General features: G+C 42.9%; 1 protein-coding gene across 1 annotated transcript in view; it reads left to right on the plus strand.

Annotated features, from left to right (window-relative positions):
• Window positions 1-7,980: 7,980 nt before the first annotated feature.
• The window catches only part of ADGRG4 (adhesion G protein-coupled receptor G4), a 96,696-nt gene continuing 84,000 nt past the window's right edge, over window positions 7,981-20,676 (plus strand). The window contains 2 exon segments of the mRNA XM_059156850.1: window positions 7,981-8,026; window positions 18,956-19,570. Of these exon segments, the coding sequence (XP_059012833.1) occupies window positions 7,981-8,026; window positions 18,956-19,570 (661 nt within the window).

A 20,676-nucleotide genomic window follows, 5' to 3' on the forward strand; every position in this document is an offset into this window, starting at 1 on the left:
ACTTAGAAGTGGTAAGAAATACAATGTGTCGCATTATCCTACAGGAAAAGAGATGTTTAAATCAGTAGTAAATCATTCAGAAGTGCATTTTATTTAAAATCAGAAAAGGCCCATCAGCGCCCTACTGCCAAGCTTCTGTAATATAGTTCTGTAAGATTCATAGTTTTAACGGCGTTTTGGCTGGAGAAAAGGGGATCTCCAGTGTATTTCCCAAATAAGCAGCTTTAATTACACTTTAAAAAAAAAAATGACTAATTTCTATTTTTGGAGTGGAAGGAGGGGGAGGGGGAAAGAATGTCAAGCAGACTCCCTTGAGATGTGGAGCTCCATCTCAAGACCCTGAGATCATGACCTGAGCTGAGACCAAGAGTCGGACGCTGAACCAACTGAACCACCCAGGAGCCCCTAATTACACTTTTTATTTTATTTTGCTTTACTTATCTATTTGCTTATATATTTTTAAAGATTTCATTTATTAATTTATTTATTTATTTGAGAGAGAGCAAGCACGAGCAGGGTAAGGGGCAGACGGAGAAGCAGACTGAGCAGGAAGCCTGACTCGGGGCTCAATCCTGGGACTCTAGGATCATAACGAGCTAAAGGCAGATGCTGTTATGCCACTGATTATTTATTTATTTTTATTTTTAAAAACTAATAAAAAGGGCGCCTGGGTGGCTCAGTGGGTTAAGCCGCTGCCTTCGGCTCGGGTCATGATCTCAGGGTCCTGGGATCAAGTCCCGCATCGGGCTCTCTGCTCAGCGGGGAGCCTGCTTCCCCCTCCCTCTCTCTCTGCCTGCCTCTCCATCTACCTGTGATTTCTCTCTGTCAAATAAATAAACAAAATCTTTAAAAAAAAAAACAACTAATAAAAAGATTTTATTTATTTATTTGAAAGGGATCACAAGTAATAGGATTTTTTTTTAAAGATTTTATTTATTTATTTAACAGACAGAGATCACAAGTAGGCAGAGAGGCAGGTGGGGGGCGGGGGAAGCAGGCTCCCTGCTGAACAGAGAGCCCGATGCTGGGCTCAATCCCAGGACTCTGAGATCATGACCTGAGTCAAGGGCAGAGGCTTAACACACTGAGCTACCCAGAGCCCCCTATTTATTTATTTATAAATATTTTACTCATTTACTTGAGAGAGAGAGTGCATGAGCAGGGAGGAGCAGCAGAGGGAGAGGGGGAAGCAGGCTCCTCGCTGAGCAGGGAGCCCAATGCGGAACTTGATCCCAGGACCCTGGGATCATGACCTGAGCCAAAAGCAGACACTTCATTGACTGAGCCACCCACGTGCCCTCCTCATTACACTTTTTAAAGGAGAAATCTGGGTAAATGTAAGGAGATGATCAGGTTTCTCTAAGCAGATCTGCTTTAAAATTAGAAATGATTTGATGAGTTACTTTTGCCAATAAAGCCTTCTTGCATGGTGCTTCCTTCAAAATATTTAGGATCATTAAATTTGCAAGTCGTTGGGTTAAGTTGTGTGCATTAAGGTGGAATGCATCTCATTTTGTAATTATGCATTCGATGTCTGTCTTTCCGTCTGGGCCAACTTGTCTTCCCAGTGCTGTACTGTCAGTGCATGTGTGCGCGTACGCGTGTGTGTGCGACACAAGGTCTGGCACATATAGGCCCTCAGTGGAGTTTGTTGGAAGGATAGGCACATAAATCAATCTGTGAGGTTTCAGCAAGGCTGCATAACTCAGGCAAGCGTCAATATTGCAGCTGGCGGACATGGCTTTAATCGATAGGAAAAGCCTGGCGTCGGGAGAGGAAAAGTGTGCTCACGTACTTAGAAATTGTTTGTTCTGAATCTCAGCCGGGTGAATTTCTGACTTTTTGAACACAGGTTTACACAATGAAAGAACATATCACATGTCGGAGGCTTCATGGATTGGTCCTCATGTTGAGTTTTATCTTTCTCTCAGGTAAGAAAATGGATTCTTACGATTTCTTTCAATGTCTCATATACAGTAGCTTACAGAAATAGACCATTTGAGAAGTTGTGGGGTTGCCTCTCAATGGCTTCCTTGTGATCAATATGGCTGTAGGACAGGTTGAAACTTCAGTAAATGAATCCATTCACTCAGGATTGTGTAAGACTGATCGAAAATTGGCCTCAAGTGGACAGTAGTTTGGACTATTGTCTTTGACATTTCTTTCTTTCTTCCTTCCTTCCTTCCTTTCTTTTTTCTCTCTCTTTTTCTTTTTTCTTCCTTTCTCTCTCTCTTTCTTTCTTTCCTTCATTCTTTTTTCTTTTCTTTTCTTTTTTTAAGTAGGCTCAACACCCAACATGGGGTTTGAACTCACAACCCTGAGATCAAGAGTTGCATGCTCTACTGAATGAGCCGCCTGTCTCTATCCTTGACATTTTTTTTTTATAAGATTTTATTTATTTATTTGTCAGAGACCAAGAAAGAGAGCATGCACAAGCAGGGGGAGCAGTAGGCAGAGGGAGAGGGAGAAGCAGGCTCCCTGCTGAGCAGGGAACCAATGTGGGGCTTGATCCCAGGACTCTGGAATCATAACCTGAGCTGAAGGCAGATGCTTAACAGACTGAGCCCCCCAGGTATCCCTGTCCTTGACATTTCTTTTTTTTTTTTTTTTTAAGATTTTATTTCTTTATTTGACAGAGAGAGATCACAAGTAGGCAGAGAGGCAGACAGAGAGAGAGGGAAGCAGGATCTCTGCTGAACAGAGAGCCTGATGCGGGGCTCCATCCCAGGACCCGGGGGCCATGACCAGAGCTGAAGGCAGAGGCTTTAACCCACTGAGCCACCCAGGTGCCCCATGTCCTTGACATTTCTTTTTTTTCTTTTTTCTTAAAGATTTTATTTATTTATTTGACAGAGAGTGATCACAAGTAGGCAGAGAGGCAGGCAGAGAGAGAGGGGGAAGCAGGCTCCCCGCTGAGCAGAGAGCCCGAGGCGGAGCTCGATCCCAGGACCCTGGGATCATGACCAGAGCCAAAGGCAGAGGCCCAATCCACTGAGCCACTCAGGCACCCCTGTCCTTGACATTTCTTAGTGCAACTCTGAAATGCCATTTGGTAGCTAATGCACACCCAGTAGAAGCTTTGAGTTCTCTCTTGGGCTGTTTTTCCTCATACAAATGTTTTATTTATTTATTTCAGATTTTGTTTATTTATTAGAGAGAGAGAGAGTGCAAGCACGAGGGCAGGGAGGGGCAGAGGGAGCGGGACAAGCAGACCGCTTGCTGAGCAAGGAGACTGACTCACCCCAGGACCCTGGGATCATGACCAGAGCTGAAGGCAGACGCTTAACCAACTGAGCCACTCAGGCGTCCCAAGCTTTGGACTCTTGATTTCAGCTCAGGTCATGATCTCAGGGTCAAGAGCTAGAGCCCCAGGTCAGGCTCTGCACTCAGCAGGGAGTCTGCTTGTCCCTCTCCTTCTCCTTCTATCCCTCCCCCATTTGCAAGTATGTGCGCGCGCACTCTCTCTCCTCTCTCTCTCTGAAATAAACAAACAAATCTTTAAAAAAATTAATGCTCCCTAGAGCATGATGATACCATTTTAAAAAAGATTTTATTTATTTATTTGACAGACAGAGATCACATGTAGGCAGAGGCAGAGAGAGAGGGAGAAGCAGGCTCCCTGCTGAGCAGAGAGCCGGATGTGGGGCTCGATCCCAGGACCCTGAGATCATGACCTGAGCCAAAGGCAGAGGCTTAACCCACTGAGCCACCCAGGCGCCCCACCATTTTTCTTTTTTTAAGATATATATCTTATATTTTTAAAAGATGTATTTATTTATTTTGAAAGAGAGAGTGTGGGTCAGGGGAGGGCCGAGGGAGAAGGAGAGTCTCAAGCCGACTCTGCTCTGAGCAGGGAGCCGGTGGCAGGGCTTGATCCCATAACCCTGAGATCATGACCTGAGCCAAATCAAGAGTCAGATGCTCAACCTACCGTGCCATCCACGTGCCCCTAAGACATATATTTTAAGTGCAACAATTTTTTGAATTGTTTTGTTTGGTCACTATTCTTTTCTTTTCTTGTATTTTACTTTATTTTATTATGAGATCATCTTTCTGTCCTTTATTTGTACATGGCAACAAGCATAGACTAGAGATGGGGAAACCAAAGTATACCAAAAGCTGGTCACCAATTCACAGGGACAAACAGGCTTGCTTAGGCTCTGTGACAGGAATGGAGGTAGATTCTATCTCTGTGTCTATTCTGCAGTGACTAGATGATTAAGACAGTTCAACTTTAGTAGCTCATAATTTAGAGACTTAAGGAAAAGGTTGCCTTGAAAAATTGCAATCTTGTCCATATTAAGTAAATTCAGTTGATAACATTGTTCATTTAGCACATCAGTCTTTAGCTAAAAGGTCATACATGTCAGTGAGTGACAATTCCTGATGAAATAGACCTGTGGTTTAATTTGAATAGTCCTCACATTGAGAGCTAATCTTCTGGAAAAATACCAAATCATCATCACCATCAACAACAAACACTGACTGCCTTCTTGCTGTGTGCAGGGCCTGATGGGAAACCACATTTCTCATAATAAAGCTTGAAATGGGACCTATGGGGCACAGTGGCAACTCTGTCACCTGGCCTTGACTACCTGCTAAGATGTTGATTTATCTTTTCCCCTGTCTGTTTCCTCAAAGGCAAGAAACTATTTTTGCCATTTCTTTATCCAGAACATCCAGCACAGGTCTTGACATGCAGGTTAGACATTCAGTACTTATTTGCTGATTTAATAGATTTGTTTTATTTAATAAATCGATGCAATTTGAAGTCGGACAACTTTGAACACCTGTACGGTGGTAGTATATAAGACACAGACTCTAAATGGGTTATTATTTTTTTAAAAGATTTTATTTATTTATTTGACAGATAGAGATCACAAGTAGGCAGAGAGGCAGGCAGAGAGAGAGAGAGAGAGAGAGAGAGAGAGAGAGAGAGAGAGAGGAGGAAGCAGGCTCCCTGCTGAGCAGAAAGCCCGATGTGGGGCTTGATCCCAGGACCCTGGGATCATGGCCTGAGCTGAAGGCAGAGGCTTTAACCCACTGAGCCACCCAGGCGCGCCCCGGGTTGTTTTTTTGTTTTGTTTTGTTTTGTTTTTTGAGGGCTCATGGGGCATGAAATAGAGGGATCCAGGAAGAGGGCGATCTGGAAGTCTTTAGTATAGTCATGAAAGAAAAAGTGGGAGTGTGTCGTACTGGAAAATTAGAATGAGTTTGAGAGCAATATCATTGGTCAATGGAAATTATGATAGATATGCAGATCTGAACCCTGAAGAGATCACTTTAAAACATTCATAAGGTTTTGCAGGCTAAGTCTCAAAACCATAAATCAAGACAATGACTTTTCTAGGTTATCAAAGAATTAATTCTAATTGTTCTTCAATTGGTAAGAAACTCATCATTTTCTTCCCTGGGGAGTGGAGTGGGGGGTGGTGCGGGGAAGATCCTGTCCTTGAAACAATGGCATCACTAAGGTTCAGTCTCCTTCAGTCTCCAGATAAGTCACCAGCTTCCCAACTGTGAGGGTGATTGTGAGATAGAGGGCCAGGGTCAACACTAGACCAGGCAGAGGGTGACTCAGATGCTCTAACTGGATGGAGCCAGAGTGTGGAGCAAAACCATGTTCTTGGAAGAATACCCAGGGTCAAGAAGAAGAAATGAACCCTGTCATAAAGTCTAAGGGTTGAGAGCAGAGCCAGCAAGAAGGGATGAAGGCCAGGTCAGGAGCTGAACAGGTGCAGAATGGAGCAGGAGATAAGGAATGAAGCTGCAACAGCCTCCTCACTGGTCTCCCTGCCTCCACTCTTGTTCTGCTCTAGCCCATTCTCAACATGGCGTCCAGAACAATCCTTTCCTGTGTCAACTTAGATCATGTCACCCTTCTACTCAAAACCTGCCAATACGTTTCCATGACAATTAGAACACAATCCAAACTCTTTCATAAGACCTAAAAAGCACTGCATGATCTGGTCTCCCACTGCTTCTTGGGTCTCATTTCCTCCCATACTTCCACTCTCACTCCACTCCAGACACACCGGCTGCCTTCCTATTCCTTGAACATTCCAAGCACAACTCTACTTCGAGGCCTTTACATATGCTATTGCCCATGTCTGGGTGAATCTTATTCCACACCTTTGTAACCCTAGTTGTTTTTAGTCTCCTAGAAATAAGTAAAAAAGACTTTTCCCTCAAGGAGGTCTTCCTTAACTATCGTATCTACTATAGGTATTCCCATCACCTCATCCCTGTCCCTCCCATTAGCTAACTCATCAGCCTATTAATTTCCTTCAGAGGGCTTTTCACAGTTGGTAATCCTTTAAAAAAAAGATTTTATTTTTAAATAATCTCTAAACCCAACATGGAGCCTGAACTCACAACACTGAGATCCACAGTCTCATACTCCACCAACTGAGCCAGCCAGGTGTCCCACAAGTTGTAATTCTTATATTTGTTTATCAACTACCTCTCTCTTTGGAATTTAAGCTGACTAGGGCCAAGGACCTGGTGTGAACGTGAGTTCACTCTATCACTGTCCTCTAGCACTGACACATAGTTGGTGCTCAGTGACCATCATGGTTGAGTAAATGAATTTTCCAGGGTGCTTCTGGTTTTATGAGTAAGGACATCCATTTTGTTAGGTGAGACATAGGCTTTGGGTGCAAAATTGGAAGGAAAATCACATTACCTATGTGGGGGTAATTTTCTGCTTCTTATTCTGAGAAGAACGCCTGGCAGGCCACATATGTGGTCAGCAACCTGGGTCCTGGTGGAGGGGATGTGTTGGATAAGTCAGTGACTATTGACTGGTGACAGAAATGAGGCTCAAGGGGCACCTGCGTGGCTCAGTGGGTTAAGTCTCTGCCTTCGGCTCAGGTCATGATCTCAGGGTCCTAGGATCAAGCCCCACATAGGGCTTACTGCTCGGCAGGGAGCCTGCTTCCCCCCACCCCCCGCCCCGCCTGCTTCTCTGCTTCTTTGTGATCTCTCTCTCTCTCTCTCTCTCTCTGTCAAATACATAAATAAATAAAATCTTAAAAAAAAAAAAAGAAATGAGGCTCAAAGTTGGATGTTTTTATAGTTGGCAGATCTGGTTTACCATATTAGCTGTTTACTCACAAGACCAGTGGGAAGCATAGACAGTGGGCGGCAGGCATAACTCCAGTTCTCTGTGGCTGTTCACATGATGACCACGGTGTTGTGGGTAATGGAGCTGCCCAGTATCAGGCATCTATCCCTTATATTAACTCAGACAGCCATGGGTCTGCTAGACTGGGACCAGGTCTACAAAATTTTTCAAAGCTCCTGACCATTCATTTGAAAGGGTTTGTGATACTAAGAGCCAAAAGACTCCCTGTGCAAGTATAGGTTTTGTAAACTATGGAAATGAGCGTCTGCCTACTATCCCCTCACTTTTTAAAAGATTTTATTTGAGAGAGAGAGAGAGAGAGCACGAGCAAACACAAATAGGGGGAGGGGCAGAGGGAGAAGCAGACTCTCCACTCAGTAGGGAGCCCAACACAGGGCTTGAACCCAGGACCCTGAGATCATGACCTGAGCTGAAATCCAGAGTCAGACACTTAACCAACTGAGATATCCCAGGTGCCCCTGCCCACTCCCATTTTATGAGTGACTAGTGACATTTCCCAGTTGAGGTAGAATCCCCATCCTTGGCAGAATCCCCATCCCCAGAGTGGCCAGATTCTTGACAGTATCCATGCAGCCAATGCCTCTGATGAGTCCTTTCCCTAAAATTTGCTCTCTCTTATCTCCCTCTTCTGAAAGGAAGTATCTCCAGGTGATTAGTCGGGCCTTGAGCCTTATTCAGTAAGATGAGTTGAATTGCATCCCCCCAAATTCACATGTTGAAGTCCTTTCCCTCAGCCCCTCAGAAGGTAATCACAGTTGGAAGTAGGGTCATTACAACTGTAATTAGTCAAGCAAAGAAAGGTCATACTGGAATATGACGGCCCCTAATCGGACATGACTGGTGTCCTTATAAAGGGGGAAAATGTGGACATAGACACACGTACCGGGAGAGGGCCAGGCGGAGATACAGGCAGAGACTGGGGAGATACAACAGTAGGTCTCAGAACACCAAATATTGCTAGTGAACTAGAAACTAGGAGAGAGGCGTGGAACAGATCTTCCCTCCAGAACTCTTAGAAGGAAAAGACCCTGCCGAGACTTTGACCTCAGCTTGTAGGCTCCAGAACTGTGGGACAACAAATGGCTGTGGTTTAACCCCCCACTGGCCTATGGTACTTCGTTATAGCACCTAAACAACACATGCATCACTGCTCAGTCAGACTCTCTGAGTAAAACAGAGGAAAGCAGGTCACCTCACGGGGGAGAAACTGTGACCGGGTCATGCCTCCAGTATCTGACCACGATGAGCTTTGTCTGTCCACTCCTCCTGAGATGGTTCAGGGCAATGCACTGTAACATCTCCGTCCCCTACCCTCTGAAACACTTAAACATCGTGAGGAGACACTCGGACAAGAGAGGACAGAGAAGGAAATACAGAATATATCTGAAGATTATTATTCAGTGCTGTCTTCAGAAAATTCAGGGACTTTCCTGGTTTTAAAAAAAGAATCCCTTGGATTGCCTCTCTCTTGAGGTTCTAAACCTTTTACTCACTGACTTTTAAAATGACTGTATTTATTACTTTCGGGGTCTGATAGGAAGAGGGAACTTTCCCCAGAAATTTTCTGGAAAGTTCTTGGGCAAGGCGCAAGTTCAGGTTGCAGTCCAGAACTTCTCATTCTATGCCAAATGCTTCACCCACTTCCCTGATACCTTTGCACGAGGAACCGTCCTAGAGTCCAACTCAGTGCCCTAAAAGCAGGGCAAACCATTTATTCAGAAAATAGCTATAAAGGACCCACTATGTGCCAATCGTTTTGCTGGGCACTGGAAACTGACACTAGGTGGCCAAGGCTCAGGTTAGGCCCCCGCCGTGAAGAATCAGAGAACATGAAAGTTGAAGTATTCTCGGAAAAAACACTGTTTAATGCTTCACGAATTCAGGTCTGCTTAAAAATTGTGTAAACACCGCATCACCAGGCAAAGCAGCTTGGGAACCTCACAAAAGGCAAAATAAAATTACATATTGAGTAACAATTGTGGCAAGAGTTTTATTTTCTTTTCCCCAGGCTCTGCCAGAGATAGGCCTGGAGCACAATGTTTTGCTATATCACTCTGCTAGAGAGTTAAAAAGCGGTAGCTGGCAGACACAGCCATCACAAGAAAAGAAATCTGCAGACCAAGATCCCTTATGAATATAGATGCAAAATTCTGTTTTAAAAAGGATTTTAAAAAATTTTTTACATAATCTCTACATTCAACGTGGGACTTGAACCCAGAACCCTGAGATCTAGAGTCACGTGATCCACAGATTGAGCCAGTCAGGTGTACCTCCCCCATCCCTTTTTTAAAAAAGTAAACTATATGCTCAATGTGAGGCTTAAGCTAACAAACCTGACATTTAGAGTTGCATGCTCTACTGATTAAGCCAGTCAGCTTCCCCTAGGTGCAAATTTTTTAAAAAATATTTTTTAAAATTTAAATTCAATTAGCCAACATAGAGTACATTATTAGTTTCAGAGGTAGAGTTCAGTAATTCATCAGTTGCATATCACACCCAGTTAGATGCAAAAATTCTTTTTTTAAAAAAAGATTTTATTTATTAGAGAGAGAGCACAAGCAGGGGGGAGCAGGAGAAGGAGAAGCAGTCTCCCCACTGTGCAGGGAGCCTGATGCAGGGCTCCATACCAGGACTCCAGGATCATGACCTGAGCCGAAGGCAGACACTTAACCACTGAGCCACCTAGGCACCCATAGATGCAAAAATTCTTAACAGGGGTGCCTGGGTGGCTCAGTCAATTAATTGTCTGCTTTCTGCTCTGGTCATGATCCCAAGGTCCTGGGATCAAGCCCTGCATCTGGTTCCCTGCTCCACAGGGAGTCTGTTTCTCCCTCTGCCTCTTCCCCACCTCCCCTGGCTCATGCTCTCTCTCTCGTTCTCTCTCTCTCTCAAATAAAATAAAAATAAAATCTTTAAAAAAATTCTTAACGAAGTATAGCAGACTGAATCCAGCAATATATTTAGAGGATTATATAACCTGACCAAGTGGAATTTATCCGACAAATGAATGCAAAGGTGGTTCAACATGTAAAAATTGATCAATTAATGTACTAAATCACATTTGCAGACTTAAGGGGGGGTAAACATATGATCATTTTAACTGATACAGGAAAACAGTATGACAAAACCCAACACCCTTTCATGATAAAAATGTAATGTAATAAGAGCATCAATGTAATAAGAGCATCGATGGGGCGCCTGGGTGGCTCAGTGGGTTAAAGCCTCTGCCTTCAGCTCAGGTCGCGATCTCAGGGTCCTGGGATTGAGCCCTGCATCTGGCTCTCTGCTCAGCGGGGAGCCTGCTTCCCCCTCTCTCTGTCTCTGCTTGCCTCTCTGCCTACTTGTGATCTGTCTGTCAAATAAAGAAATAAAAAATCTTAAAAAACGAGCATCTGTGAAAAACCCACAGTAACCATTATACTTCATGGTGAAAAACTGAAAGCTTTCCCCTATGATCAGACACGAGATCAGATTGCCCAGGTTCCCCACTTGTATTCAACATTACACTGGAAGATCTAGCCAGAGCATTTGGGCACGAAATAGATATAAAAGTCATCCAAATGGGAAAGAAAAAATAGTACTATGTCTATTTGTAGATGATATGATTTTACAAATAGAACATCCTAAAGAATCCACAAAAAATATATTTAAGTTAATAAACACATTCAGCAAAGCTGCAAGATATAAGATCAACACAAAAAAATCAGTGGTATTTCTATGTGCCGGCAATGAACAATCTGAAATAAAGTTTAAGAAAACAATTTTATTTACAATAGCATCTAAAAGAGTAAAATATCTAGGAATAAATTTAACCAAGTAGTTGAAAGACTTCTACACTCAAATTACAAACATTGCTGAAAGAAATTAAAAAAGACCTAAGTAAATGGAAAAGATCCCATGTTCACGGAGTTAATAAAAGATAACAAGATATAATATTTATTAATATGTCAATATTCCCCCAAAGAGATTCAATGCAAGCCATATCAAAATCCAATGTCTTTTTTTTCTTTAAAGATTTTATTTATTTGTTTGATAGACAGAGATCACAAGTAGGCAGAGAGGCGGGGGGGAAGCAGGCTCTCTGCTGAGCAGAGATCCTGATGCTGGGCTCCATCCCAGGACCCTGAGATTATGACCTGAGCCAAAGGCAGAGGCTTAACCCACTGAGTCACCCAGGTGCCCCTGGCTTTTTTTTTTTTAACAGATATGTAAAAGCTGATTGTGCAATTCATATGGAATTGCAAGGGACCCTGAATAGCCAAAACGATCTTGAAAAAGAACAAAGTTGGAGAAACCATACATCTAGATTTCAATGCTAACTGCAAAGCTATGGTAATCAAAACTGTGTTATTGGCATAGGGACAGATACAGATTAATGGAACAGAATTGAGAGTCCAGGAAGAAAACCATGCATATACATATGGTCAATTAATTTTCCATAAGGGTGCCAAGAACATTCAATGGGGAAAAATAATCTCTTCAACAAATGGTGCTGGCCCAGCTGGATGTGTAAATACATATCCATGTACACATGTATACATGTGTATACACATAAACACATAAAAAGAATGAAGTTGGACTCTTGTCTTCACACCATGTACAAAAATTAACTCAAAATGGATGAAATTCCTAAATGTAAGAACTACCACTATAGAAATTAGAAGAAAGCACAGACATGGGCTCGGATTTGGCCTTGGATGACCTTTGGGCTTGGATGACCTTGGATTTGGCAAAGGAGTCTTAGAACTGACACCAAAAGAATGAGCAGCAAAAGAAAAAAAACAGATCATTGGATTTCATCAAGATTAAAGATGTGTGTATCACAGGACACCATCAAGACAGTGAAGAGACAGCCTAGAGAAGGGGAGAAAGTATCTTCAGGTTACATATCTCATAAGGTTCTAGTATCTAGAATATATAAAGAGTGCTTACAACTCAACAACAAAAACAGGAACAGCTCAATTTAAAAATGGGTAAAGGATTTGAATAGACATTTCTCCAAAGAAGATATGCAGATAGTCAACAAGCACATGAAAAGATGCTCAATGTCATTAGTCATTAGGGAAATGCAAATCAAAACCATGATGAAATACCACTCTGCACCCTCTGCAATGGTTATAATACTAATTAAAAAAATGGAAAACAACAAGTGCTGGTGAAGAGGTAGAGAAATTAGAACCCTTATAAACTGGTGGTGAGAATGTTGAATGGCTGCTGTGGAAAACAGTGTCTGTTATGCATAAAAGTTAAACATAAAATTACTAAATGACCCATCCTAGATATATAGCCCAAAGAAATGAATGCATGTTCAAATTGAACAAATATCATGGATGTCCACAACAACACTGTTCATAGTAACTAAAAGGTGGGGAAAAACCATTAATGTGTCCATTAACAGATTAATCAGTAAATAAAATGTAGCATATACATACAATGGAATATCATTCAGCCATTAAAAATGATGTACTGGGATGTCTGCCTGATTCAATGGGTAGAGCGTGCGACTGGATTTCAGGGTTGTGGGTTTGAGCCCCATGTTGGGTAGAGAGATGGCTTAAAAAGAAGGTCTTAAAAAAATAACGATCTACTGGTGCATGCTAAAACATGGATGAATTTGGAAACATTATGCGAAGTGAAAGAAACTAGAAACAAAAAGTCACTTGTATGTTTCCATTTATATGAAGATAGTCAAATCCATACAGACAGAAAAGTAGATTAGTGGTTGCCAATGGGAGGGAGGGGGGAAAGGGCCATGACTGCTTAATGGATCTGGGGTTTCCTTTTGGGATAATGAAAATGTTCTGGAACTAGATCATATGATGGTCAGATACCATCATGAATGTTCTAAATGCCAATGAGTTGCACACCTTAAAATGAGTAAAATGGCGAATTTTGTATTATGTGAAACAGTACAAATAAAATGGTGCCTGGGACTCCAAGGGCTGTAACATAGCCATTTGTAGAGGCTTGTGATAAGGTTTTCCAAACATGGAAAAACATTTCTGTCACCTTGTTAAGTGAGAAAAGCAGGGTACCAAACTTTCCGTGCAATGTGATCTTGGCCACGTAGAAACAAACAAAACCTGTACCCGGAAGAAAAGAAACGCCAAAGGAAATTTACCAAAATGTTGTCTCTGGGTGGTGGGACTCCAGCTGACTTTGTTCTCATCTTTTTACTTTTCTAATGTTTGCCATGTTTTCTTTTAAGAAAGCATGTACAGTATCACTTTTATAATGGGCAAAACACCTTTTTTTGAAAGCACGGACAACAATAAATGTAATTTAAAATAAAAGGAAACAGGATTGGGGCAAGGAGACACAGAGGAGCCAAATGAAGAGAGAACACACTTCAGGGGAGCAATCATGCAATTTGGACTTGAAAATTGCCAGGAAACAGATGGCAGTGTCCAAGCAGACATCTGCAATGGATAGTTAAATCATATGCAAAGACACAAGTGGCCTTTGAAGCAGGCCCTGGAGAGGCCCAGCAGAGAAAGCTGCTTGCCTGGCCAAACAGAAGGGCAAAGCCTTTGCCCCCACCTCGTTGCAAACTGGCCTCCTCTGAGCCCTTGCTGGGAGCCCGGGTCGGGGGTGGGGTGGGGTGGGGGGCGCTACAGCAGCAGGGCTCCGTGCAGATGTGCTTGGCTGTGTAAGGGTACAAAAGAGGTTATGGGAGAAAAAAGAGACTTCTAATCATGACAGTGGCAAACATAGCAGCTGACGTTTACCTGGGGCTTCACAGCTGATAAACATTTCACATACATAACATAAATGGCAGTTACATTACTGCATCATCCTTCGTGATGGCCCTGCCAGGAAACTAATTAGTATTCCTATCTTAACCATGGAGGAAGGAGACACAGAGAAATTACGTGGGTTTGGTGCACACTCGCATAGCGCTCACTATGTGCCGCTGTCCTCAAAGCTTTCTCGTGCATTAATTGTCCACGTTGATGCAGCTAGTAAGGGACAAAACTGGGACTCAAAGGTACGTTTTGGGATTCCACTACACTACGCCTCTGCTGATATCTAAGTAGGACTTAGCTCTGCCCACAGAATCTCAAGTATGGCCCCAAGTGGTTCTGTCCATCCACCCATCTGTCCATCCATCTTTATTTTTCTGATTTTATTTTTTTAAAGATTTTATTTATTTCTTAGAGAGAGAGAGAGAGATCACAAGTAGGCAGAGAGGCAGGCAGAGAGAGGAGGAAGCAAGCTCCCTGCCGAGCAGAGAGCCCAACTCGGGGCTCGATCCCAGGACCCTGGGATCATGACCTGAGCTGAAAGCAGAGGCTCAACCCACTGAGCCACTCAGGCGCCCCTATTTTTCTTTTTTAAATTTGACATATGATTGCATAAAAAGTACAAAAATTACTGAAATAAATAGCATAGAAAGCATAAGTCCCCCTAAATCTCACACCTGAAGATATTCATTCCTTTTTAAAAAAGATTTTATTTATTAATTTGTCAAAGACAGAAGGAGATAGAGTGCACACGTTGGGGGAATGGCAGTCAGAGAGAGAAGCAGGCTCCTTGCTTGGCAAGGAGCCCAGTGTAAGACTCGATCCCACGACCCTGGGATCATGACCTGAGCCGAAGGCAGACACTTAACTGACTGAGCCACCCAGGCACCCCTAAAGATACTCATTCTTAACTGCTCGATGTGTGTTCTTCCAGATTTTTTCTATGCTATGCTAATGCACACATTTCCCTCTTATTTTAAAAAGTAGGATAATACTGTATCTACACTTATGCAATCCGCATTTCATGGAGTACGAAGCCTTGGAAATCTCTCCATGACTGTATAGATCTACCAGATTTGTTTTAATTCTCCATTATATAGAGGTAACAATTGCTTTAGCTAGTCACTTACGGATAGATGTAAAGGTCTTCTTACTTTTTCTCCATACAAACAATACTGCAATAAATATCTTTGTACACGCATCTTTGTATACACCTATATTTGTCTAGGATAAATGGATATAAATGGAATTGCTGGTCAAAAGTATATACACAGCCATACATGATGAAAATGTTCATAGATACTGATAGATTGCCCTTCAGATAAAAAGACTACTGGGGTCCCTGGCAGGCTCAGCCAGTGGAGCATGTGATTCTAGATCTCGGGGTTGCAAGTTCCAGTCCTGAGTGGGGTGTAGAGATTACTAAAAAGTAAATAAGTAACCTTTAAAAAAAAGGACTGTATTAATTGGTGCTCCCACCAACAGTGTATTAAAATGACTTGTTTTGACAGATGTTGGCGAGGATGCAGAGGAAGGGGAACCCTCCTCTACTGTTGGTGGGAATGTAAGCTAGTGCAGCCACTCTGGAAAACAGCATGGAAGTTCCTCAAAAAGTTGAAAGCAGAGCTACCCTACAACCCAGCATTCACACTACTGGGTATTTACCTTAAAGATACAAATGTAGAAATCTGAAGGGGACGTGCACCCGAATGTTTATAGCAGCAATGTCCACAATAGCCAAACTATGGAAAGAACCTAGATGTCCATCAACAGATGAATGGATAAAGAAGATGTGGTATACACACACACACACACACACACACACACACACACAATGGAATACTATGCAGCCATCAAAAGAAATGAAATCTTGTCATTTGCAACAATGGGGATGGAACTAGGTATTATGCTGAGTGAAAGAAGTCAATCAGAGAAAGACAATTGTCATATGATCTCTCTGATCTGAGGAATTTGAGAGGTGGGGGTTGTTTTGGGAGGTAAGGAAGGAAAAAATGAAAGAAGATGGGATCGGGAGGAAGACAAACCTTAGGAGATTCTTAATATCATGAAACAAACTGAGGGTTGCTAGGGGGTGGGGGAGTAGGGATAGGGTAGCTGGGTTTTGGACACTGGGGAGGGTAGGTGCTGTGGTGAGTGCTGTGAAATGTGTAAGCCTATTCACAGATCTGTTCACAGATCTGTTCCCCTGGGCCAAATAATATATTATAAGTTAAAAAAATATGAAAAAAAATAAATAAAATTACTTGTTTCCTCACAAGCTCGTCATTGCTGGGTATTCTCAGCCTAAAATGCTATCATTTCAAAGCAGTAAAAATAGTATCTCATTGTAGCTTGTGTTTTAAAACTAGGAAGAGGCCATCTTTTTGTATTTCTGATTCAGTAATTTGCTTGCTTGTGTCCTATGGCAACTGGCTTTGTATTCGTGTATTACAGAGAGGAGAAGCCCTGTAGACAATAGGGGATTGTGGTACATTCTCTTTTAAGGGACAAATAAGCCCTGGAGATTTACACTCACCATAAAACCTGTTCTTAAACATTGTGCTTGACGTCATATTGGAGGGCTGAGCAGAAATACAGTTGGCCAACCATAATCGATATTCGGTTTCTTAGTGATTATCACCTTGTAGGGTTACCTTTTGATTTATTAGCCACATGAAATATGGTAAGATAATATAATCACATAAGCCAGGGACAGAAATAAACGTTTGCTCACCCACCATGGACAGTTCAGAAATAGCTCCCCGGCAGGTGGATGGCAGGAGCTCCCGCACAGGGAGCGGGGTGCGAGCGCACACGCATGCATATGTGCGCGGGGAGGCAAGGCCTTGCTTGCCTTTGAAAGATACTCAGTGCAGGAATGGAGGGAGACAATCGTGTAGAGCTAGAGAATATCTCGAAGCTCGCACCTGGGGCCGTCTCTCCGAAGCAGGAAAGTGGTCACTTCTGGTCAGCCCCTCTAGTGTGCTGTTTTGGCTGTCACTTTTAGAGTGCTGGTCCCAAGGTCACAGCCCTAATTTAGAGAGAGGTTGGAATTCCACTCTGCCATAAAGACCTTTTCAGTTTGTCTTGGGCTGTGCTGGGACTGGAATTGCGTGGATGTTGAGCTGTTCTCAGCTATTTGCCTCGGGTCCTGGGGTGCAAGCTTTGTCACAGTGATAGTATCATGATTCACCAATAGCTTCCCAGGAAGCAAAGGGCACACTCAATTAAAATTTTTATAGATATTGCCAAATTGCCCACCAAATGTCTGTGGTGATGGGCATGTTCTTTTTTTCTTAAGACTTCATTTATTTATTTGAGAGCGAGGGAGAGCAACAGAGAGTGAGCATGAACAGCGTAAGGAGCAGGGGGAGGGTAGCAGACTCCCTACAGAGCAGCGAGCCCAATGTGGGGCTCGATCCTGGGACTCCAGGACGGCGAGCTGACCCAGGTGATGGCAGACGGCCGTGTTCTTCAAGAATGTTCGAGAGGGCTTTGCAGGCATCATTGCCCTTAATTTTCTTTTCTTTTCTTTTTTTTAGACTTTAAAGATTTTTATTTATTTATTTGATAGAGAGAGAGAGAGATCACAAGTTTTTTTTTTTAAGACTTTAAAGATTTTTATTTATTTATTTCACAAGTTTTTTTTTGTTTTGTTTTTGTTTTTGTTTTTTTTTTTTTTTTTTGACTTTAAAGCCCTTAATTTTCAAACAGTTTTGTATGGTCAGTAGATAAGGCTATTATCTGGCATAGATTATGATGCAAATGGTGGCTTCCTGAGTTGTGTGGCCTGGAATCCCCATTTTACTGAAGCAAAGGTTGAGGCATCAGGAGGTTAAGGTCCTTGCTCAAAGTTACGCAGCAGATGAACATCAGACCTGAGATTCCAACTCAGGTTCTTTGACTCCAGAGCCAGTGGTAACTGGGTCCATGGCCACCTGAAAACTTTTATAAAAAAAGATTTGTTTAGGGGTGCCTGGGTGGCTCAGTGGGTTAAAGCCTCTGCCTTCGGTTCAGGTCATGATCCCAGGGTCCTGGGATCAAGCCCCACATCGGGCTCTCTGCTCAGCAAGGAGCCTGCTTGCCCCTCTCTCTCTGCCTGCCTCTCTGCCTACTTATGATCTCTGTATGTCAAATAAATAAATAAAATCTTTTTTAAAAAAGATTTGTTTATTTCAGAGACACAGAGAGATAGCAGGGGGAGGGGCAAAGGGAGAGGGAAACCAGCAGATTCCCTGCTGAGTGGGGAGCCTGATGTGGGGCTCAATCCCATGACCCTGAGATCCTGACCTGAGCCGAAATCAAGAGTCTGACATTCATCCAATTGAGCCTCGCAGGCGCCCCCCACCAGGAACCTCTTAAAGATATGCAGGCCTTTTGGTGAGGAGACAGAAGGAAGGAGTCGGGGTACACTCAGGGCAGTGCCATTTCTCCCATTCCTGAGGACAAACAGAAGCCTTGCTGCTTCAGTATTGTCCAACTGGTCATCCTCCAGGCCTCTGTCGGAGCCTTCAGTGAGAGACAGTCTCCAGAGACCAAATAAATCAGGTAATTTGGCTCAGGAAAAGGCATTGGAGAAATAAATTGCTGTTGCACCATGAATATAATAAGGCAGTTAGGTAGATGGAAAGAGCTATCCTTTGATTACACGAGTGAAGGTTATGTGCAGCAGATTTTTTAAATCCAAGCTGCCTTTTCCTTGGCCGCCTCTCTGCCAACTTAGCTAAATACTTCTAGCTGCCTCCCCACACTGTCCAGCTGGTGTGTGCTCTGGGAGCACTAATCTGACTTTTCATATTAGCCCAGGCAAAATATAATTACGAAGAGACTCTTCTGCCAGAAAATGTCACATGCCAGTGTCAAATAGAGATGATTTTTATGTATCCACTACTTGGGGTTGGGTTTTTTTTTTTTTTTTTTTGCAAAATAAAATAAAGTTTTATTGACTCATAATAAATAGCATTGTGTCATCTGGGATTGACTATGTGGCCAAAGAAGATACAATTGAATTTTTGTTATCAAAATTTCATTTGCTTTCTCTTTCCCCTTCCCCAAATTTGGGCAGAGGCACTTTCCCTAAAAGGAAAAAGATTGGATTTTTATGGAAGAGCTGACACGTATGTGAGCCTGGCCAACACGGTTCCTGAACTCAGTCGACTCACAGCATGCATTGACCTGGTGTTCGTGGAGGACAAATTAAGTGATTGGATGGCCTTCTCCTATATTGCTAATAATGCCTTCCTGGGCAGAGAAGCCATAGACCTTGGACTTGGAGGAGACCATCAGCAGCTAATACTATACAACTTGGGCAAGACCTTTTATATCCGTTACTCCCTGACTCCCTTTCAATGGCATACGGTATGCTTGGTGTGGGATGGTGTGAAGGGCAGATTAGAGCTCTTCCTGAATACTGAAAGGATACTGGTAATGAGGGATCAACCACAAAGCCTGACACCTAATGGGACTCTGATTCTAGGACATTTTCTTACGAACCGGAACAGCCAGGTAGGAAGGGCCCTGCCTGGCTTCACTGGCAGCTTGTACTACTTTCAGCTCTGGGACCACATCCTGGAGAATGAGGAGTTTCTGAAGTGCGTGAGTGGAAACATTGTTAGCTGGGAAGAAGATGTTTGGCTCATCAACGAGATCACCACAACTGTTGACACGAGACTGCGCTGCTGTGAGTAACTTCTGAACTACCCTCCTTGGCAAGGGTTGATCTTCTGCTCGCTAGTCTAAATAATCCACTCTGGGCCAAGGCTCTGTCTTCCTCAGAGGGGCCCAAGGTTGCCAGTTTTTTCATCTGCTTTTTAACGTAGAGCTAAACTATTTTCTTTCTCTTTGTGTTTTGTCTTTTGTTTTGATATCATTTAAAACTTGCAGAAAATTACAACAGGACAAGGAATTTATACAAGTTCTTTACCCAGATTCACCGATTGTTACTTTGTTTCCCCGGATTTTATTATTCTTCCTCTCTCTCTCTTTCCTCCTCCCCCCCCACACTTTCTTAATCCTTTAGGAATAAGTTATGGACATAGCGCCTCATTACCCCTAAATAGCTCAGTGTGTATTTCCTTAGAATAAGGACATTCTCTTACTGCTGTACCTTGATATAATATCAGTATTTAATCCATCATTAATATTCAAATTATCCTACTAATTTCTTTTATAGCTATTTTTTCTAGATTTCTCCACTGTTACTATTTCTCCCTCTGAAATTAATAACCAATTTCTGGAAAGGGCCCCTGGGAGGCTCAGTCGGTTAAGGGTCTGACTCTTGGTTTCCGCTCAGGTCATGAGCTCATGGGTCGTGGGATTGGGCTTTGCACTCAGTGGGGAGTCTGCTTGAGGATTCTCTCCCTCTGCCTCCTCTCCCCTCAAATAAATAAATCTTTTTTTAAAAACCCAATTTAGGGAGAGATATTTGGAGGCTATGTAAAGATCCTGTTCTTCTCAAACTTTTTTTTTTAAAGGACTGATCATTTCTTTTTTTTTTTTTTTAGATTTTATTTATTTATTTGACAGAGAAAGAGATCACAAGTAGGCAAAGAGGCAGGCAGAGAGAGAGAGGAGGAAGCAGGCTCCCTGTAGAGTAGAGAGCTCGATGCCCGGCTCTATCCCAGGACCCTGGGATCATGACCTAAGCCGAAGGCAGAGGCTTTAACCCACTGAGCCACCCAGGTGCCCCCTTCTCAAACTTTTTTTAAAAAAAGGTTTTATTTATTTGTCAGAGAGAGCGAGCACAAGCATGGGGAACAGCAGGCAAAGGAAGAAGCAGGCTCCCGG

Source organism: Mustela lutreola, chromosome X (genome assembly GCF_030435805.1).
Source record: "Mustela lutreola isolate mMusLut2 chromosome X, mMusLut2.pri, whole genome shotgun sequence".
Lineage (NCBI taxonomy): Eukaryota > Metazoa > Chordata > Mammalia > Carnivora > Mustelidae > Mustela > Mustela lutreola.